Source organism: Oncorhynchus tshawytscha, linkage group LG12 (assembly GCF_018296145.1).
Source record: "Oncorhynchus tshawytscha isolate Ot180627B linkage group LG12, Otsh_v2.0, whole genome shotgun sequence".
Lineage (NCBI taxonomy): Eukaryota > Metazoa > Chordata > Actinopteri > Salmoniformes > Salmonidae > Oncorhynchus > Oncorhynchus tshawytscha.
Genome location: NC_056440.1, coordinates 18,763,934 through 18,784,582, shown reverse-complemented (window position 1 = coordinate 18,784,582; position 20,649 = coordinate 18,763,934). Strand labels below are relative to the sequence as shown.

Genomic DNA, 20,649 nt, shown 5'->3' with positions numbered 1-20,649 from the left:
GTTCAGAGTTCATTGTGTCAGTGGACTGCTGGATAGTCACCAAAGCCCATGTCCTATCCTACAAGCAGAGAATCAAAGTGGAGCTGAAGAGCTGTTTTCAATAAGATGCCTCCAACAAGGAAATGGAATCAAAATTGAGTCGAATGTGAGTCCTCCTCTCTCTCCTCCTCCTCATTCCTAAAATGAGGTTGTTCCAATGGCCCTCTCTCTCATCCCACAGGTCCTCATGCTAAATTCTGCTTGGTATTTTCCACTGGCCTGCTGGCTTGAAATCAGTGAGTAACATCGAAAAGGCAGAGAGTTCATTAATCCTACAGAAACAGTCTGGCAGATGTTCTACAGGGGGAAAGTCAGCGAGCGAGGGCCTTTCGCCTGACTAAAATCAGATTCCACTCCTTGACATGATCAATTTGTCGTCAGGTTTTCCTGTAGGGGCTATTGGTTCTGGTCTTATAAATTCAAAGCTTCAGCCTTTTTTCTTCTTCCATTATTCGCAAATGTTGCTGTAACTAAAACATTTGTCACCGCGATGACAGCCGCTTGTGTAAACAGCTCCTCTGTGTGGCATTATGGGATCCCTGGCCAAAACACAGTCAACTAAAACCCACTCCAGGCCAGGGCCAAAACATGCAGGGAAGACAACCATTTTGATTCAGCCCATCACTCTGCACACTATACTATAGAAGACTATAAACGTGTGTGTGGAATACAAACACAGAGGATTAGATAGAATGGACTTGTGATGGTAGACGTTAAGCCTTTATAGGGAGTAGCAGAGTCTAAAAGTTGCCTTCAAAGCGAGGCTGGGATGGAACAAGGCTTTACACCCTAGAAGGGCTGGCAATGGCAATAAACACTACGTGTCATATTCCAGCAATAAAAATACTTCAACCCATGACAAGAGAAGGTAGGCAGAGACCGGATGCCTTGTTGGCCTTACTGATGATTCAGTGCTGAAGGAACTGTCTTCTGTTAAAGGGCCAATGTATTAACAGAGCGGTCTAAAAGCCTTTCCCATTGTGTGAATCTTCACAGAATTAAAAATAACACTAGAATGTATATCCTGGCATGACTAAAAACTCAGCCATCTTGGTCAGTAAAAACATTCATTCTAGAAGTTATATGATCTCTATGTTTATCTTGTTCTGTAGAGTCCACTGCCAGTCCTGCTGGGCCACTCGTCTGAAGGTAAAGGGAGAGAACATGCTCAAATCTTATCCTCTTGCGTGAACAAATAAAAGAAGGATTGGAACCACAAATACATCACAAAAACATGAAAGAGGCCAGCAGTGGATATAAGTTGAAATTGAAGCTTTGTTTAAATGTTATTCTCCCTGCAAAACACTGTCACGACAGGCATCAGCAGGGCCCATTGGAACGGCCTGGAACTGGGATTCAAAGACTCACATGGAGTACATCCAGACGGACGTCATCATTAATGTAGGTCGTAGGCTTGCGACTCAAATGGCACCCTATTCCATGAATAGTGCACTACTTTTGACCAGAGCCTTGTTCAAAAGTAGTGCAATATATAGGAAATAAGGTGCAATTTAGGATGCACATGTGAAATATGGCAGTCAAGCAGCAGTATTTGGAGCATTACCACATGTGCATCTCTTTACATACCATTACATACTGTACATACTATACATACTGAACCTAAAAGGGTTCTTCGGCTGTCCCCATAGGAGAACCCTTTGAAGCACCTTTTGGTTCCTGGTAGAAAAAGGGTGCCCCTAAAAGGGTGCTCCTATGGGGACAGGCAAAGAGCCCTTTTGGAACCTTTTTTCTAAGAGTGTATGTCTCCATTGTCTCTTCTTGTCTCTGTTTTGAATTCAACATTGCAGTGCAATACAATGGCCATTAACTTTTGTTTATTGCTCTGTTCTTTTACACTATGGCAACTCAGGGTGACCACTTGTTGGGGGATTTACTGCTTTAGATTGTATTTGTGAGGTATGTAATATGCAATCAGCATATGCTGTGTATTTTTCTGTTTTCATTTAGGAAAGAGATTTGCAAGGTCATAATTCTGTTTTCTATATAGGGCTTATGCTCAAGGTCATTATTCTATGTTTTGCTGCGACATCTCTGTTGTTTTCAAATCTGCCACGGAAATCATTCTTAGATTTTTGCAGACTTATGTCTGACTATTGATCTCGAAGCAGAAAAATACTCCTACAGTCGCCCTTGACGAAGCTTAAGGGCTTTTTTGCCCCCTTTATTATTATGTTTCCAGTCCTTGTGGAATGTAAAAAGAAGACTAATGCACAACATTGCAATGGTGCAGTGCATTTATATAAAACACAATTGTTCACAAATACTCACATAGGCTATATCAAGGTGGTGGGCTCAAGCTTTATGTTGTAAAAATACTGCTTTCCTTTCAAATTCACCAAAGGATACAAATGTCCCATTCGGTTTATTCACTCAATAAGAATTACTATGCTTAGCATCACACATGAAAACATCAAATTATTGGAACAGCAGGAAATGACAGAACAGAACAACAGAACATTTTTGTCATTTTAAAAGTAACTTTTTAATGAAAATTAAATATTTTAATGCTACAGTTCTGTTTATATTCAAACCTTGTTATTTTCAATTTGTACTTGTGTTTCAAGGATGGGGATGTCATCGGAATAAATACTCTGGTCAGAGCAGGAATATCCTTTGCAATTCCTGCAGACAGAGTACGTCAGTTCCTTACCGATTCATGCGACAGAACAATCAAGGGTTTGTATGACTTAATTCTTCACTACCTATTTCACTAATATACCACCTAATGTGCATTTAGTGATAGCTTTTCTCGTTCAGATTTCTGATGATTTGGCACATTTCTACACAATAATTTGGTATTCTATAAAAAATGTATTGATTGGATGCTTTAACTCTCAGCTCTGTGAGTAAACACCTGCTTTTGGTCAGAAGGTATCACCTTTCCAGGGGTGAGTCCCAATTGGCACCATATTCCACAATATAGTGCACTAATTTGAACAGAACCCAATGGGCCCTGGGCAAAGTAGTGGACTATATAGGGAATAGGGTGCCATTGGTGTGGCCTTGTCATCATTACTGGCATGTCTACTATGCTCTATAAATGCTGAGTCAGATTAAACCACAATCTATATTAAGATTACTGTTGCCTTTCTCTGAATTCTGCTGGCTAAAGAAAAATATTCTGTGTGACCATTTCCAAGTCTTGTCGTACTGTGTGAATGTAATATCCTCTCTGTCCTTCTCCCAGTTTGATCCCAGATCTGAGGGAGCGGCAGAGTGACTTCCCAGACGTGAGCTCAGGAGTGTACGTTTTATGAAGTGATCCCAGGAACAGCTACCTCCAGGCAAGACTGACGGTGTGTAGCAAATGGCACCCCCTTCCTTATAATGGGCACTACTTTTGACCAGATCTCTAGGGACCCTGGTCAAAACGTGTGCACTGTTTAGGGAATAGGGTGCTATTTAGGACACAAGCTGAGTCAAGTTTAGACAATTTCTCATTATTGGCATATAGTGCGAAGACCCATATCCCTAGTAGGCCTAATTAAAGGATTATATCATCATAACTATGTTATTCACAGATGATAATAGTTTTGTGTATTATGTTAATAAATAGCCAATTTGAGTGGCCTACTGACCTGAATCTGACAGTTACCGGTTACATTGCCCTTTTTGAAATTGTAAAGTTATTAAATTCAGATTAACAAAGCAATTTAAATGGGGTAAATAGTAAGTATTAGCATAATAAGAATACAGTAGCAATACTCACTATTAAAAGGTTTTAGACTAAACCTGAAACAAATCTGTATGATATCTGCTGCGCAGTTGGATACTTGTCTGTTGACCCATTGAGTCTTGGTCAAATTAATTATCAGCTGTGCTGTGCACAAAGGGGTTTGGAGGCATCAGGATATTTTCAAAGGAAAATATCAAGGCTATTCTTCTAAACTCTGGTCCAGATCTCTTCTACCCTCCAGCCAGCAGCCACCCACAAGCAGGTTTCTGATTAATTCCTCTTTCTGGCTTCACCCAAAATGGCGCAGGTTTGCGTTTTTTGTCCTGGAGGCAGCTCTGCAGAGTGGTCACTCTAACCTTAACCACAATGCTAACCCTAATGCCTAACCCTGACCTTAAATTAAGACCAAAAAGCTAAGGAAGAATTAATGAATTGTTACAATAAAGTCAATTTTGACTTTGCAGCTGTCCTTTCTAGCAGAAATTGCTCACAATAAATGTTAACCTGCCACTATATAGGGAATAGAGTGCCACTTGGGACGCAGCCCCTCTTACCCCATTCAACAAGGCCAGCCAGGAGCTTACATCTGTCTCAATGGCTGTGTGCTGTGTTGTTGTTGTTGTTGGTAATAACATTAAGTAGCCCCCACAGCTATGGAACAGAAACCTGCATGCTGCAGCCCTTTCAAACAAAGGCTAATAGATTTTGTTTCAGTGGTCCAATAATAAGCCAGCCTGGCTAACGCTACAAAACTAGAGAATGGTGCTGATTTAACTATGATCTGTTGGATTTGAAGCCACCAACTTCTCTCACTCTTTCTCTCTTTGTCGCTCTTTCTCTTGAAAATGGCACAGCATGTACAGCTTAGTCTAAAGGTCAATGCTTGTTTCTCCAGGGCATGAGATGAGAAGTCAGAGAATGGTTTTGAGGTTGAGTTTTGTATAATAGAGTTTATGAGTGCTAGCCTAGGTACCAGTCTGTTTGTGCAATCATGCCAACTTCTTAATGACAGCTATTCATGGAGTTGGCAAGAGCACAAACAGGTCTGGGACCAGGTTAGGTGGTGTGTAGTGTGTTAATTGTTAATTGTTGTCGCCATTGTATGTTTCACATACAGTGCTGGCATGATTAACCATGATGTTATAATGAGCATCAGCGGGCAGCACATCCAGGCCACAGAGGAGGTGAGTGATGCTGTCCAGTCAGGCAGTCGGCTGTCCATGGTGGTGCGGCATGCTAACGAAGACGTCATGCTAACGGTCGTCCCTGAGAAAATGTACTGAGTGGCTGCAGGGCCGGTTCTAGGATGATATTTATGGATGGCCAGACAGAACACTTTTGGTTGTTTCTAAGGTAATATCCTGCAATCTTAGTTTAACATTGACTCACATCACTTTTGGGTTAGCAATGCCCTACCCTGCACCCCTCTAGAGCCGGCCCTAAGTAGCTGTGCCTCTACACTCTGTATGTTGCTGGTGAATGCAAATAAATGTTTTTCATGCCATAAATGCACATACAGTGCATAAGGAAAGTATTCACACTCCTTGACCTTTTCCACATTTTGTTACATTACAGCGTTATTCTAAAATGGATTAAATAATTTTTTCCCTCATCAATCTACACACAATACCCAATAATGACAAAGTGAAAACAGGCTTTAAATGTTTTAAATAAATTATTTATTAGCTAATTTATTAAAAATTTTAAATTTTAATTCCTTATTTACATAAGTATTTGAGACCCTTAGCTATGAGATTCTAAATTGAGCTCAGGTGCATCATGTTTCCATTGATCATCCTTCAGATGTTCCTACAACTTGATTGGAGTCCACCTGTGATAAATTAATTTGATTGGACATGATGTGGAAATACACACACCTGTCTATATAAGGTCCCACAGTTGATGGTGTATGTCAGAGCATAAACCAAGCCATGAGGTCAAAGGAATTGTCCGTAGAGCTCCGAGACAGGATTGTATTGAGGCACAGATCTGGGGAAGGCTACCAAAAAATGACTGCAGCATTGAAGGTCCCAAAGAACACAGTGGCCTCCATCATTCTTAAATGGAAGAAGTTTGGAAACACCAAGACTCTTCCAAGAGCTGGAAACCCAGCCAAACTGAGTAATCAGGGGAGAAGGACCTTGGTCAGGGAGGTGACCAAGAACCTGATGGTCACTGACAAAGCTCCAGAGATCCTCTGTGAAGATGGGAAAACCTTCCAGCAGGACAACCATCTCTGCAGCACTCCACCAATCAGGCCTTTATGGTAGAGTGGCCAGACGGAAGCCACTCCTCAGTAAAAGGCACGCCAGCCCACTTGGAGTTTGTCAAAAGGCACCTAAAGACTCTCAGGCCATGTGAAACAAGATTCTCTAATCTGATGAAACCAAGATTGAACTCTTTTGCCTGAATGCCAAGCGTCACGTCTGGTGGAAACATGACACCATCCCTATGGTGAAGCATGCTGGTGACAGCATCACGCTGTGAGGATATTCAGGATTGAGGGAAAGATGAACGGAGCAAAGTACAGAGATCCTTGATGAAAACCTGCTCCAGAGTGCTCAGGACCTCAGACTGGAGCGAAGGTTCACCTTCCAACAGGACAATGATCCTAAGCACACAGCCAAGACAATGCAGGACTGGCTTTGGGACAAGTCTCTGAATGTCCTTGAGTGGCCCAGCCAGAGCCGGTACTAGAACCAGATCGAACATCTCTGGAGAGACCTGAAAATAGCTGTGCAGCGACGTTCCCCATCCATCCTGACAGCTTGAGAGGATCTGCAGAGAAGAATGGGAGAAACTCCCCAATTACAGGTGTGCCAAGCTTGTAGCGTCATACCCAAGACTTGAGGCTGTAATCGCTGCCAAAGGTGCTTCAACAAAGTACTGAATAAAGGGTCTGGATACTTATTTAAATGTGATATATCCTTTTTTTTTTTAAATATGCAAGAATTTCTAAAAACCTGTTTTTGCTTTGACATTGTGGTATTGTGTATAGGGGGGGGGGGCTATTTCATCAATTTTAGAAGGCTGTAACGTAACAATGTGGAGAAAGTCCAGGGTTTGGAATACATTCCAAATACACTGTATGTTAGTAATGATGTACTGCCCTAAAAATATAGTTACAATATGCAACATTGTAATGGGAGTCCATAGTTGTGGCTCAGTTGGTAGAGCAAGTACTAAAATGTATGCAATCACTACTGTAAGTCACTCTGGATACGAGCGTCTGCTAAATTAAGTTTAAAAAAATACAAATTAAACTGTGCTGCCCCTATTTTTCTACCAAAACTATTGAAATCAATGTGTTTAGAGAATATATTCAGCTCTACAGTTTGTATAGGCAGTTAGAGGCAAGTACCAATTGTGTTTTTAATCATGTACAATAACATCCTTACCTCGAAGTGGTGAATGACATTTGTGGGCACTTACACTAAAATCTTTATAGTGTTTTGCTTTGAAACCTTTTTTATTTACTGTGTACTGGAATTTTTAATGGTAGCACTCTTGTCATCAAGTGTACAGAAAAAAAACACAATCAATCTGGAAAAACATGGTTCTTTTTTTCTGTGCATGCTTCCATCTTTCCACTTAGCATGTCAGATGCAACAAATCAGATTCAAGTAGAAATACATTTAACCAACCTTGAGAAACATTTTATTGAACCACAAATACTTAGCACACACACAGTTTGTATTCCTTCTTCTGTTTTTCTCAACCCATCATTTTACAAGACACATACCATAAAATTCACCGGTAGACTTTTGACCATATTTACAGAAGACAGACATAGGGGAAATAAAGTTAAACATTTCAATCATAACAAAATAATAAAAAACAATCACAGAATTGAGGGTACATACAGCATTACTCCGTCTAAATGTATTTTCATCTAATTGTTTTCATTTGGAACAATAAATCAGAACTAAATTTGGAGTAATCTCTATAACCCTGCAACCAGTACAGGTACAAAAGCTAAAAGTTGAGGCCAAAATAACAATATGTATACAGGTACTATGTACATATAATGTCAAATGTGAAATTTGGGCTTTAGTTAAGTGGAGTAAATTATTAGGAATCAAGAGTGAAATTCAAACCTATAACACAACAATGGTTTGATGAGACTTGGAAAAGACCACAGTATGAAAACTTGTGAGACAAATACTGAATAGCTCAAATGGTTGACTTATACGCCACTACAAAGCTTCAGTGATTGGATAGAACACAAATCTTTTTAGACTCCTCATCAGATGGTCAGACATGGTAAAGCCTCAGATGTTGTGCAGTTTGTGCACGTATAAATCACATAATGAAACTTATAGCCTAGATTTAAGCTTTCATATAGATAACATAGCAACAACCCATTTCCTTTGCTTCAACAGTTCAGTGCTCTAACCTGTACAACAAAATAAAACCTACACCAGCCACATGCCAACCACGCCCCTGGTCCACATCACACATCTTTCACAACTACTCCTCTAGTTATCCCACGATGAGAGACGAAAGACTGATGAAAGACTAAAGCTGGATTTAAATTGCGGAAACAGCAGACAAGCGAATAATTGCTATCTATGGCGTGCACAAGCAGAAAGTGATACCCCGTCAGGTGACATGATTCTCTAGGAGAATCAGAGATAAAGGCCTCTGACACGTGGTCAGAATGCTCTGACCTGTAATTCACATATAAGCGATGATATTTAGTTGTCCCGCATCTCCGCAACGCAAACCCACCTTAAAGGGATACTTTGTGATTTTGCAATGAGGCCCTTTATCTACTTCCGCAGAGTCAGATATACTTGTGGATACCATTTTTATGTCTGTGTCCAGTATGGAGGAAGTCAGAGGTAGTTTCGCGAGCCAATGCTAACATGCTAGTAGATAACCATAGACTTCCAGTCATTGCGCTAATGCTAGTTAGCACTGGCTCGAAGAACTACCTCTGACTTCCTCCATACTGGACACAGAGACATAAAAATGGTATCCTCGAGTTCATCTGACTCTGAGGAAGTGGATAAAGGGCCTCATTGCCAAAATCTCGAAGTAAGCCTTTGAAAGGTTTCCAACCCATGCTCTCTGGTCTCAGTAGAAGGTACACCAGTTGCTGTTGTCACTGGGCATGAGGCCTCCGGTGATGAGGAGGATGAGGTCCACGAACCACCAGATGCCAAGGCCTCCTAGGGTCAGTAGCTTGCCCACGGCTGTGCCTGTATGCCCCAGGCAGAACCTGTCCACTCCAAAGCAACCCAGGAAGAACGAGTACAGCAGGGTGGTGATGAAATAGTGGCCAGTGTACCTGAAATTACAACAAGGCAGAGAGGAGAGGTGTCAATAACTGGAAGAAAAGACCAGGGGAGCCAATTAAAATAATTCTGATTAGATGGGATACAGCTTATGTCAGAATTGACTTTACGTATCAGGTTAGGAAAAAGTACGCAGCAGGTAAGGATAATTAATATAGTGGGTTATGATAATTTAATAAGGTTAGGAAAGGGGTTAGGGTTAGCTAAAATGCCCCCCAAAAAACAACTGTCAATTTGACATAAGCGGTATCCCATCCAGCCATGGGCCATTAAAAGTAACGTAACATGATGTAAAGGAATGTGTCCTATTGGTTTGTAAATACTGCTCTCTAGTGGTAAATCCATGTTAGCTTCCAAAACCATTTACATTTCCAAGTCCAAGGACAGGTAAGTATATATATATAGTATTGACCTCCAAGCAGGTATTTCAAACCTGTTGAATGCTAGTGAAGTCAGGCATGGTGTCTATCTGTACCGTAAACTGAGAATGACTATTATCATCATATAACAACAATCAATGATGCATGAGCTTGTCAGAAACTGCAGAGTCAAGTACAGTAGCTAGATTCTCCCTTACTTGATGCAGGGCTCATTCCCTCTCAGGAACTCCCTGGGTCCAGCACATTCAATGTCATCCAGTGCCGTGCAGATGACTGGTGTGTGATTCACGTCTTTGTGTACCTGCCCCCCAAACTAAATAAAGGTGGTGATTTAGTAAAACGACAGATGAGATGACACAATAAAGTATACACATGAAATAGCAAGAATCTGACATGAATGTTCAACTACGCCCGTAATCTGTTTATGACTAGTTATCAAATTATGATAATGTAAGGCCACAGAGCAGGGTGGGGGGCCTATCCACTACGGTTTGACATACCTTCCAACAACCGTGTCCCATTTCCAGAATGGCAGTGGAGTTCTGTGCATGGTCCACTGGATCTTGACAGTGGATGAACTCCTCTGGTCTTCACATGCACAGAAAAAGTTGAAATTACGTTTTATTCAATGTATTTTGTGTAGCACGTGAAGAACTGTATATGGGCGTTTAGAAAACAGGCAGGATGGACAGGGCCCTGAGCCCCTCCTAAAAATAAAAGCAAGGGGGTGACACACATCAATTTTGAGAGGGCAGTCTGAAAGCAAATTGATGTTGCACTGTTGTTATTGAAACACAAATAAAATACTTACAGATAGCTGCAGAGGACAACTGGTGACGGAGGTCTGTATTCATACAGTTCAGTATAATTCACGCGTTCAACTGGTATGATGTGATACGTAGTCACGTTATCTTGTGGCTGCTCACTGGCACTGAATGCAGCTGTTGTTGCCCTCTGTCCGGGTGAGTCTGATGAATTCTGGGAGTATATTCCTTCCAAACATTGCAAAAGCAACACTGACAGTAGCAAGAGAACTTGCCCGCACATCAGTATGTAATTAAGTGAAATCCTAGCCATCTTCTCAACTTTGGTTGAACTGCGGCTATGTTATAGCTAGCTAGCGTGCTAGATTGTTGGCTACATTAGATTGGAAAAATCGTCCGTTAGAAAGCAATGACTAGCTTGCTGGCTAGCTAACAAGCTAACAGAACGAATATAACATCTGATCGCAATCTAACAGTTTCCTGTCGAATAGGTTGGCTAATACAGATTCAATTTATTAGTGTTTCACATCATACCGATATATGAGTAGCGTATTTCAAAGATGAGAACAATGAAAAGTCTCGTTGTTTTGTTATTTCCTCCAGCTGGGGTGAAACAGGATGTGACCCGAATCTTATCATTTTTCTACTTTTTTTTACGGCAGTGAACTCTAACGCAACTCAATGCCAATGCCGCCATCTATTGTGGTGGAGTGAGACATGCATGAGCGTGTGCGCTCCAAAATGCAAGAAGCCTACCTTTGTACCTTTAAAATATTTCCTGTAGTAAGACGTTCCAAATTAGACAAATAAACATTTTAGAAATCAAATATATCTATATGTGTATATGCCTATATCAGAACAACCTCTACACACTAAAACATGTGGGTTCCTCAAGGGTTCTTTGGGAAGGGTGGTGGTTCTATGTGGAACCATACTGTCCCTTTGAGCCCTTTAATGGTTATTCACAGTTCAAAAAAAGGGTTATTTCCTAACTTAGTGATAATTCAAATGTAGGGGCAGTGTGGATTGTGCACAGCTCTTTTTGTGCAGCCATCAGTGAGTGCCATTCCTGTTTCTCTAATCTGTTGTGTTATGCTTTTTCATGTTACATATGATTATGGCCAGTGATGGTGTTTTGTGAAAGACTTATGTATGGCCTTGTTGAGGATGGTTGACTAAATCAGTAGTTCTCAATTCTCTCCTCACGGATCCCCAGCTGTTCCAGAGATAGCCATCTGATTCAACTTATTAATAAACATAATAATGAAACCTATGGGATTTTAACAATACAATGTAGCTATTACTGTGTGATCACCAGCTCTTGCAGCCGATGACCTTTAAACAGGTCAACATTCACAAGGCCGCAGGGCCAGATGGATTACCAGGACGTGTACTCCAAGTATGCGCTGACCAACTGGCAAGTGTCTTCACTGACATTTTCAACCTCTCCCTGTCTGAGTCTATAATACCAACATGTATCAAGCAGCCCACCATAGTCCCTGTGCCCAAGAACACTAAGGTAACCTGCCTAAATGACTATTGACCCGTAGCACTCACGTCTGAAGCCATGAAATGCTTTGAAAGGCTGGTCATGGCTCCATCAACACCATTATCCCAGAATCTCTAGACCCACTCCAATTTGCATACCGCCCCAACAGATCCACAGATCATGCAATCTCGATTGCACGCCACACTGCCCTTTCACACCCGGACAAAAGGAACACCTATGTGAGAATGCTATTCATTGACCACAGCTCAGCGTTCAACACCATAGTGCCCTCAAAGCTCATCACTAAGCTAAGGACCCTGGGACTAAACACCTCCCTCTGCAACTGGATCCTGGACATCCTGACGGGCTGCCCCCAGGTGGTAAGGGTAGGTAACAACACATCCACCACGCTGATCCTCAACACGGGGGCCCCTCAGGGGTGCGTTTTCAGTCCCCCCCTCTACTCCCTGTTCACTCATGACTGCACGGCCAGGCACGACTCCAACACCATCATTAAGTTTGCCAATGACACAACAGTGGTAGGCCTGATCACTGACAACAATGAGACAGCCTATAGGGAGGAGGTTAGAAACCTGACCGTGAGGTACAAGGACAACAACCTCTCCCTCAACGTGATCAAGACAAAGGAGATGATTGTGGACGACAGGAAAAGGAGGACCGAGCAAGCCCCCATTCTCATTGACGGGGCTCTAGTGGAGCAGGTTGAGAGCTTCAAGTTCCTTGGCGTCCACATCACCAACAAACTAACATGGTCCAAGCACACCAAGACAGTCGTGAAGAGGGCAAGACAAAACATATTCCCCCTCAGGAGACTGAAAAGATTTGGCATGGGTCCTCAGATCCTCAAAAGGTTCTACAGCTGCACCATCGAGAGCATCCTGACTGGTTGCATCACTGCCTGGTATGGCAACTGCTCGACCTCCAACCACAAGGCACTACAGAGGATAGTTTGTACGGCCCAGTGCATCACCGGGGCCAAGCTTCCTGCCATCCAGGACCTCCATACCAGACGGTCAGAGGAAGGCCCTAAAAATTGTCAAAGACTCCAGCCACCCTAGTCATAGACTGTTCTCTCTGCTACTGCATGGCAAGCGGTACTGGAGCGCCAAGTCTAGGTCCAAGAGGCTTCTAAACAGCTTCTACCCCCAAGACTCCTGAACACCTAATCAAATGGCTACCCAGACTATTCACATTGGCCCCTCCCCCCTTCTATGCTGCTGCTACTCTCTGTTATTATCTATGCATAGTCACTTTAATAACTCTACCTACATGTACATATTACCTCAATTACCTCGACTCTCCGGTGCCCCCGCTTGTTATTTTACTGCTGCTCTTTAATTAAAAGTTATTTAGAGAGCCATTCTCCAGGTTCTATAAAGAACCATAAAAAAAGTGTCATAGTCCCAAAAAGGGTTGTAACCTTTTGTTGGTAGTATATAGATCTTTAGGAAAGGGTTTTTTATAGCAGAGTTTCCCAATCTCGATCCTGACCACATTTAATTGCTAAAATATACTTAAGTATCAAAAGTAAAAGTATAAATCATTTCAAAGTCCTTATATTAAGCGGCACCATGTTCTTATTTTAAAATGTACGCATAGCCAGGAGCTAAAAAACTACTTAAGTAGTACTTTAAAGTATTCTTACTTAAGTACTTTACACCACTGGCACCCAGGGGGGGATATTAACAATACAATGTAGCTATTAAACCAGAATTTTAAAAAATCCTGTATGGTTCTTTAAAGAACCTTTTGAGATTGAGAAAGGTTATTTATGAAGCCCTTTTCCATAAATGTTCTATAAAGACCCATTAAAAAGTGTCATAGTCCCAAAACGGGTTGTAACCTTTTGTTGGTAGTATATAGAACTTTAGGTTCCATATAGCAGCAAAAGGGTTCCGCTATGGTTACAGGCCAAATGACCCTTATTTGGCACTATATATGACCATTTGTTTAAAGAGATAACGGAACGATATATCCAACAATATAATTTATCATCTAATGAAGAACAATAACTTAAAAATACATATCTTTGGAACAATATTTTTTATAGGTATTCAAATGAAAGTAGCCAACATTGGGATAAACAAATTAAATAATTTAGCAAAGTAGGTATCATTTTGAAGTGTTCAAAACAAAGTACGGATGTAGCCAATTAATGTATAACTTTTTTCGTTTTAAATAATATGAAACTTTTAAAACATAAAGTGCATAGATATGAACATCCATTCAAAAACTTCCTCAATCATTAAAACATAAATAGACCATTAAACAGAATACTTTTATTTCGTTGAACATTATTTTGTGGAGTTCATAAAACACATTTAAGTGCAGTTATTCAAATTAACAATCATGCAAAGAGCTATAGGCCTATGTCTGTTAAACCAATAATTGGTTGTAATAATTTATAGGTATACAAGATTCTCCCCAAAAATATTGTGACAATTGTTTTGGATCAATTGTTTTGGATCTATTTTGACAATATTGTCTTCATAAAATATTGAAACTGCAAATTATATTGGTAATTGACACACCATTGACTTTTCAATGTTTAACAAGTCAGCAAAAACATTCCTCCATAAAAATGTGAATGAATAGAAAACGAATTTCTCCAATTTCTCAAAGACTTCTAAACCGAAATAAATAATATTTACATTTGAATCTACACTCGTTCTTTGGTTGGAAAATATAGAGGTTCAAAACTGTTTCTATAGAAGTAATTGGCTGAGTGAAAACATTGGAGATTTATAGCAGATAAACTTCAGTGCCACCAACAAACACATTACAGTAACAACACACAAGCGCAACCATATTCCACAGACGTAAACAATGTTATACATTCTGCATTATGATACTTTTTTAAATGCCTTTTGGTTTGATATCAAACACTTCAATCTTCATTCATATGCAATAAAGAAAAATCTCATAATTTTGATCAGTTTGTTAGATGTATTTCCTAGGAAGATACATCTCCGTCTAGGAGTCTAAGCCGCTGACCAACTGTTACATACATTGAAGCTGATCCATGCCACCCTTGCTGGATACGCTTTTTGCCGGTGGCGCACAATAACCAAGTGGCAAGGAATTGATGTTGACCTCTGATGTAGGCCTCCTACAGTCCAATCTGGCAACAATCGGACTATTTCCAAAAATGTAACAATTCACGTCTCTATCAGTCATAAAATGAATAGATTTCAGTGGTGTCGAACAGTTGTCTGGTACGCTATTGGGAATGGAGTAGGGTCTGAACCGGGTTCGAGGGCGCACTGGGGTCGATGCTGTGGTGGACTGAGGAGCCGCTGCTGCCAAATAGGAGTAGGGGTAGGGAAAAATACCACCAATTGGAGAAACGGTGAGGCCCTGCATGGGAAATAAAGAAAGAGCGGTTAGAGCTAGCAAAGTTTACTGTTACTTTCATAATAAAGACTTAAATTAGCCTACTTAATTTACGTGCGTCATGGGCACACATATAAAGGCAGCCTATTGAGTATCGTTACTAAATTAATAAATGACTGGCATACCTGTGATGCGATAGCATGCTGCTGAAAGTTCACGGGTAATCCTGACGTTCCTGACACTCTTTGTAAAGAAGATGCCAGGATACCAGCCGTGCCCATGGCGCACACTCCGCCAGATGACACAGCTGCCAGCCTGTGACCCATGGCTGCTACACTGGAGAAAGTTTTCCCCTGCATGTTGACTTGGGCAGCGGGGTGTAGGAGACGGTGTGCGACACCCAAGGGGTTGATGATATATCTTGTTAAATCCGGTGGGTAAGAATAGCAGTGAAGAAAATTACTGCATTCTAGGCCTGTGATGTGAGCTCTTTGGTCCGTTTCCACCGTTAGAGGCTGGAATGACTCCATTGCATTCGGCTCCTCTGCTCTAAAGCAACGTGTCCTACCGCCAATTATGGCATTTATATGGTCCTGTTTTGGATTATTTGGGTCTGTTTCGGCGCCGAATGAGTCCACTAAAGCCCTGTCCGTTTTGCAGTGCGCTGTGATAATATTTGGACCAGGTTTCAGTTTCTCTGTGACAGTTGAGATTTTTCGCAAGTCTTGTCCAACGTAATGCCCATCCTTGCTTTCTTGACTGCTTTCGCTTGGACTTTCGCAGACATCTAACATGATTATAAAAAGCCACTGTTGTTTGTAAACTGAGAACAAGTTGAGGCTAAACAATTCTTATAGTAAGAATTAAAGCAACATTTTTAGCTATTCATTTCGTTATCATTTCGTTATCATACAAACCGGATGATTTTGAGTTTCCTGCGCTTTTCAGTGGAGCCTCATCCAAAGAGTCACAAGAGATTTCATTGTCTTCTTGCATTCGCGTCTCATTGGATTTTTGTGAATTAATCCTCAGTTGTTTCCTACTCAAAAAATAACATATTTCCGTTTTGACAATTAAGAGTTTCTAAAATTATTTATTATATTAATTTACGTTTGTCGTTTTTATTGTCTCACCTTTTTTCTCTTCTCCCATTGCCAGTGTCACGGAATCCTTTGGCGAAAGGATTGTTATCAATTTTCAGTTGTGTAATCTGAAAATATAGAAATCACTGTAATGACTGTAATGTTTATAAAGATTAGACCAGTAATTTATCACAATTTAATACTAATAATCAGAGTCTCTTAGGCTAATTACAGGGATAGCTCAGGAATAGTTTCAAACAAAATATTTTTTCCACAAGAAGTTCGTAAAGGTTTTATAAGCAGTTAGTTAACCTTGTTAAAATATTGCACATTTAGAATGATACATTTGACAACATAAAATCTACATTTCATTGCTTGCCAGATATTGAGCCTTGGGTAACTAATCTGCAATAGAGTAGGCTATTTAGCAATAAGTCAGTAATTAATTTAGGCCACAACATAAACTCTTTACAAACTCTTTATGGGTAATTTATGTCATGCGTTTAATTCCCATTTTCCAGAGGTCTACCAATACGAAAAATATAATGATATTCTGAAACTTGCTTTATAAAATTACGAAGGGCCTACCTTATCGTTTTGATATGCAGTTACAGCGATGAATTCTGTCTCAGAAAAGACATAGGTCATGAACGTGCTATATGGCAGTTGTAGGATATCGTTGGCCATCACAACGTGAAACCTAACCTGGTATTTGTGCATTGAGTTAAGAATCGTCTGCAATTGGAGACAAAATACATTTTTAAGAATACATTAGGCCTAGTCATCAACTGGAACTTTACGCAGTTCAATACAAAATAGTATATTTCAGTTATATTGTAGCTAATGTAACAATACATTAAATGAGTCAAACTACACATTCAAATACTACATTATTAACACATAACGCGTATTTGGAACGTACAAACCCATGCTTGTCCAAAATGTTGTTTGTCAATTTTAGTTTGTGAAAATTGACCACTTTTGACATCCATTGCTCGCCAGAAGCGGGACTGTCTGGGTGTATGTACATCCTCTTTGGCATTTCAGGATCTGCCTTTCCTGCTACCATCCAATGTGAGTTGTGAAACTTGTACCTGCACTCGTCGGCCGCCACAATATCCATCAGCAAAATATATTTTGCCATTTTGTTCAAGCCAGTACATCTGGCTTTGAACGCTGGAAACATGCGCCTGGAGTAAAGGGAACACACATCGATTTCAAATCATCCTACAGTCCTCTAAATTAAAAACGATCAACGTTATAGTCTACATGGTTATTGATGATATGTCATAACATTTACCTTCCTGATTTTGTTATGACCATTTCAGTGCCGAATTTTTGGAATTGTGTCCAAAGTTCCCTCGCCTCCAAGTTAACCTTTGGATCATCCTCGGTGGCATCCTCTGTCCCCCCCGTTTTAGGAGGCCTGAGTTTGGCAGACTGGGTGGCAGCATGGTGTTCCAGCGAGGATAAGCGGAGGATCGTTTCGGCATTGCCTAGATCCAGCGTGGGGTGCCTTTGCGCAACAGGCAAGGGAAGAGACCTGTGGGAAGTTAGTGCAATGACAGGGAAAAACGGAGGTTGTCGGGCCAGCATTGTGTCGATGGTGATATCCGAAGCAGTGTTTGGTAAAAACGGTTGGAATGCCATACCCCCTGTACAACTGGATCTCTCATTCAAAAATAATTCAGCCTCTTTATTTCAAGTTGTTTCAAGGTATAGGACAACCGATGTCTTCCTTCGTTTCTTAAATACACACGTTGAATATTTGGGCGAGGCTATATCTAGTCTGTGAAAATTTTCTCAAGTTTATTTCAAGCTGGTATTTCGTTGCCATTTCATAGTAATGAAATTTAAAAGTGACTATTATCAGAACAAAAAAGTAGCATGGGTCTAGCCCTATACCCAACTATTTCAAATTTCAGTGCAGCCAATTTTATTTGTCACGTTTGTGTAGAAATTAAATCCAGAGAAATGTTACCGGTTGATTGCATTCCATAATCTGCCATTGCAATCAATTCTCTTCTATTCTTATTCACGAGTTCCAGAAAAAAACTGTGATAGAGGCAATATCCCATCAAAGACCCGCGTGCGCCTGGCTCATGGTCTTCCTTCCGAACTATGCTAATATGTTGCACCGTCCGAGCAAGAGTTGATTGGCTCTTTGACACCTTGGACCAGTCGTATATTCCATTATGGGTGTGTTTTTACGGGTCAGGTGGCGAGTTCAGTAAGAAATATTGTAACCTGGGGTGTTGGGTCGACAGGCGATGATGTCTATGCCACCTCACTGGTGATCAAAAGACAACTTTCAAGAGCCATATAGTCGGACGGAGTGTTAGTGAGCAATCAAGGATTTAGTGCGTATAATTGCAGCAAGGAGCTGTCCACGTGTGTGTGGTGCTGAAATCCACATCTCAACAATAATTTGACTGAGTAGGCTTATGGTCTGATCCACATTGCCTTGCTGAGATGAAAAACAACATAGGCCTCATCTAAGAAAATCAGTGATTGGGGCGGCAGGAAGCTAGGTGGTTAAGAGCGTTGGGCCAAATAACCGATATGTCGCTGGATTGATTCCACGAGCCGACTAGGGGAAACATCTGTCGATGTGCCCTTGAGCAAGGCACCTACCCCGAATTTCTCCTGTAATCACTCTGGTTAGGTGCGTCTGCTAAATAAATAAACATTATTATAATAATAGGTAAATGTGGTATGCAAACATAGTAGACAGTAGCATACAGTATGTTTCACATCACAATCAATAAATACAAATGTATCCTAAATCAGTGTGGTTATCCAGATTATCAGCTAAAATGCTGGAGAATGTCTGATTATTAACGTGTTTAGGTATTTAGGCTAATCCATTAACTATAAGCATGTCTTTCGTTTTGAATGATTAGAATCATAAAGATATTTCATTATGACAGTTTAGGGCATACTTGACAACTATTATCCACTATAGGCTAATTTTTAAGAATTAATTTTACACAATTGGCAATTGATCAAAATGCTTGGCTACAATTCAAAACCAGTCTCATCATCAAGTAGCCTATTTCTCAAATCAAATGTTCAGACAGTGATCATTTTAACAAATATGTCTGACTGCCAGACAACTCTTATTTCAAAGTCAATAACTCTGTCTACCTTGTCCTCTGCTGTCACTTTTTTAAAGTGTTTCAATAGACATTTTTCATTTTATAGACCAAGACCACATTTAACTGCTGCACAATCAAGAAAATACCAGTGACCATCCTATATGCTGGCATTCCTATTAAAACACATTCCCTTGTGCTTCAATCTTCCCACACCATTCCTGTGCCCCATGGTTTCCTGGACCCACACTGTGACAGCCTTGTGACATGAGAACCATGCTGCATGGGGACAGTCTGCAGCCAGGGCCTCTGCTCTGCACAGCTAGAAGGTCTGCCAGCGATTGTCCAGGCTGGATTAGTCTCTGGATTTAGTTACAGACCTTTTTATTGCTCAATGGTCCATGGCAGGCTAGGAACGTACCAGTGAAAGCCTTCAGTGAGTGAGAGCGGCAGGTTCGTGACACAAAGTCTCAGACACGCGTTAAACCTCCAGTGTCATTAGTTTGCTTTCACCAAGGCTGGCTATGTCAATTTCCTTTCTGCAATTTTGTGTGAATTGATACAAGGTTTATGCTACTACTTATGCTACTACACTATAGATTTCTTTCATATTTAAAATGCAAGTAAGGCAGACACTGTATACAGCACAGTGCTGTAGAGCTGACACAGTGATCCAGTGAACAAAACTAAGGGATCACTATGACAAACCAACTGATGTTTGACCCTTCTGATACCCAGGGACTTGCTGTGAATTCAGGAGATACAACAACATGTGACCTATGATAAAATCCTGAGCTAGACATGCGTCTAATTCTGGGGTTACACTAGATATGTATCAGCGCCGGAACTGATGATGACCCAATCTTTTTCTGGCAGGAGAGGAAGGGGAAAACCCTGCCTGTCCATCAGCAAACTTCAAAGGCTCAGTGAGTAATCTGAAACAGGCCACAGAGAATGAGAGCAAACAAGACGCCTGGCTGTTATTTGTAGGCTTGGCCACAAGCTGAAACCTGTCACGGGATAAACCGCAGAGTTCTATTGGGTCACTGCCCAGCGACATCCTCTCCCTGCAAAACGTCTACATTATGCCCCTGTTAGGACATGAGGGACATAAGGGGTCCAGACTCTGGGACACCACTTGCTGAGGGGAGCTTGGGGAAGCACTTGCCCAGAAGTAGATTTTAGCCTTGTTGTCACCCAACACTAACTATCATCAACACAGACTGCACTGGTATCACTGTTTAGTGGAAACAGTGTACACATGCTGTACAGTCTCAGGGAGTATCCAAAATGGAGACACCCCCACCCCTGGTTCAAACCGTGCCAGTTTTTTGTCGTCAGGGCCCAATTCATCTCTCATGGACAGATCTACGTAAATATAACTGGTATTGTAGAATCTGTCGGGAAGGAATGGGATGCGTGTGATTTACTCTTGAGTCATTTAGCAGA

The 20,649-nt window shown here is 41.0% G+C and overlaps 1 protein-coding gene and 1 pseudogene across 1 annotated transcript; both read right to left on the bottom strand.

The window, feature by feature from the left end:
- Window positions 1-7,376: 7,376 nt before the first annotated feature.
- Window positions 7,377-10,812, bottom strand: LOC112265337 (TM2 domain-containing protein 2-like). Its single transcript, XM_024442523.2, has 4 exons — window positions 10,228-10,812; window positions 9,917-10,004; window positions 9,614-9,729; window positions 7,377-9,029 (listed from the first exon to the last, which is right to left on the bottom strand). The coding sequence occupies exons 1-4, from the start codon at window positions 10,491-10,493 to the stop codon at window positions 8,816-8,818; spliced, it is 684 nt and encodes a 227-aa protein (XP_024298291.1). The 5' UTR covers window positions 10,494-10,812; the 3' UTR covers window positions 7,377-8,815.
- Window positions 10,813-11,360: 548 nt separating this feature from the next.
- Window positions 11,361-17,781, bottom strand: LOC112266091 (annotated as a pseudogene).
- Between the last annotated feature and the right edge of the window lie 2,868 nt (window positions 17,782-20,649).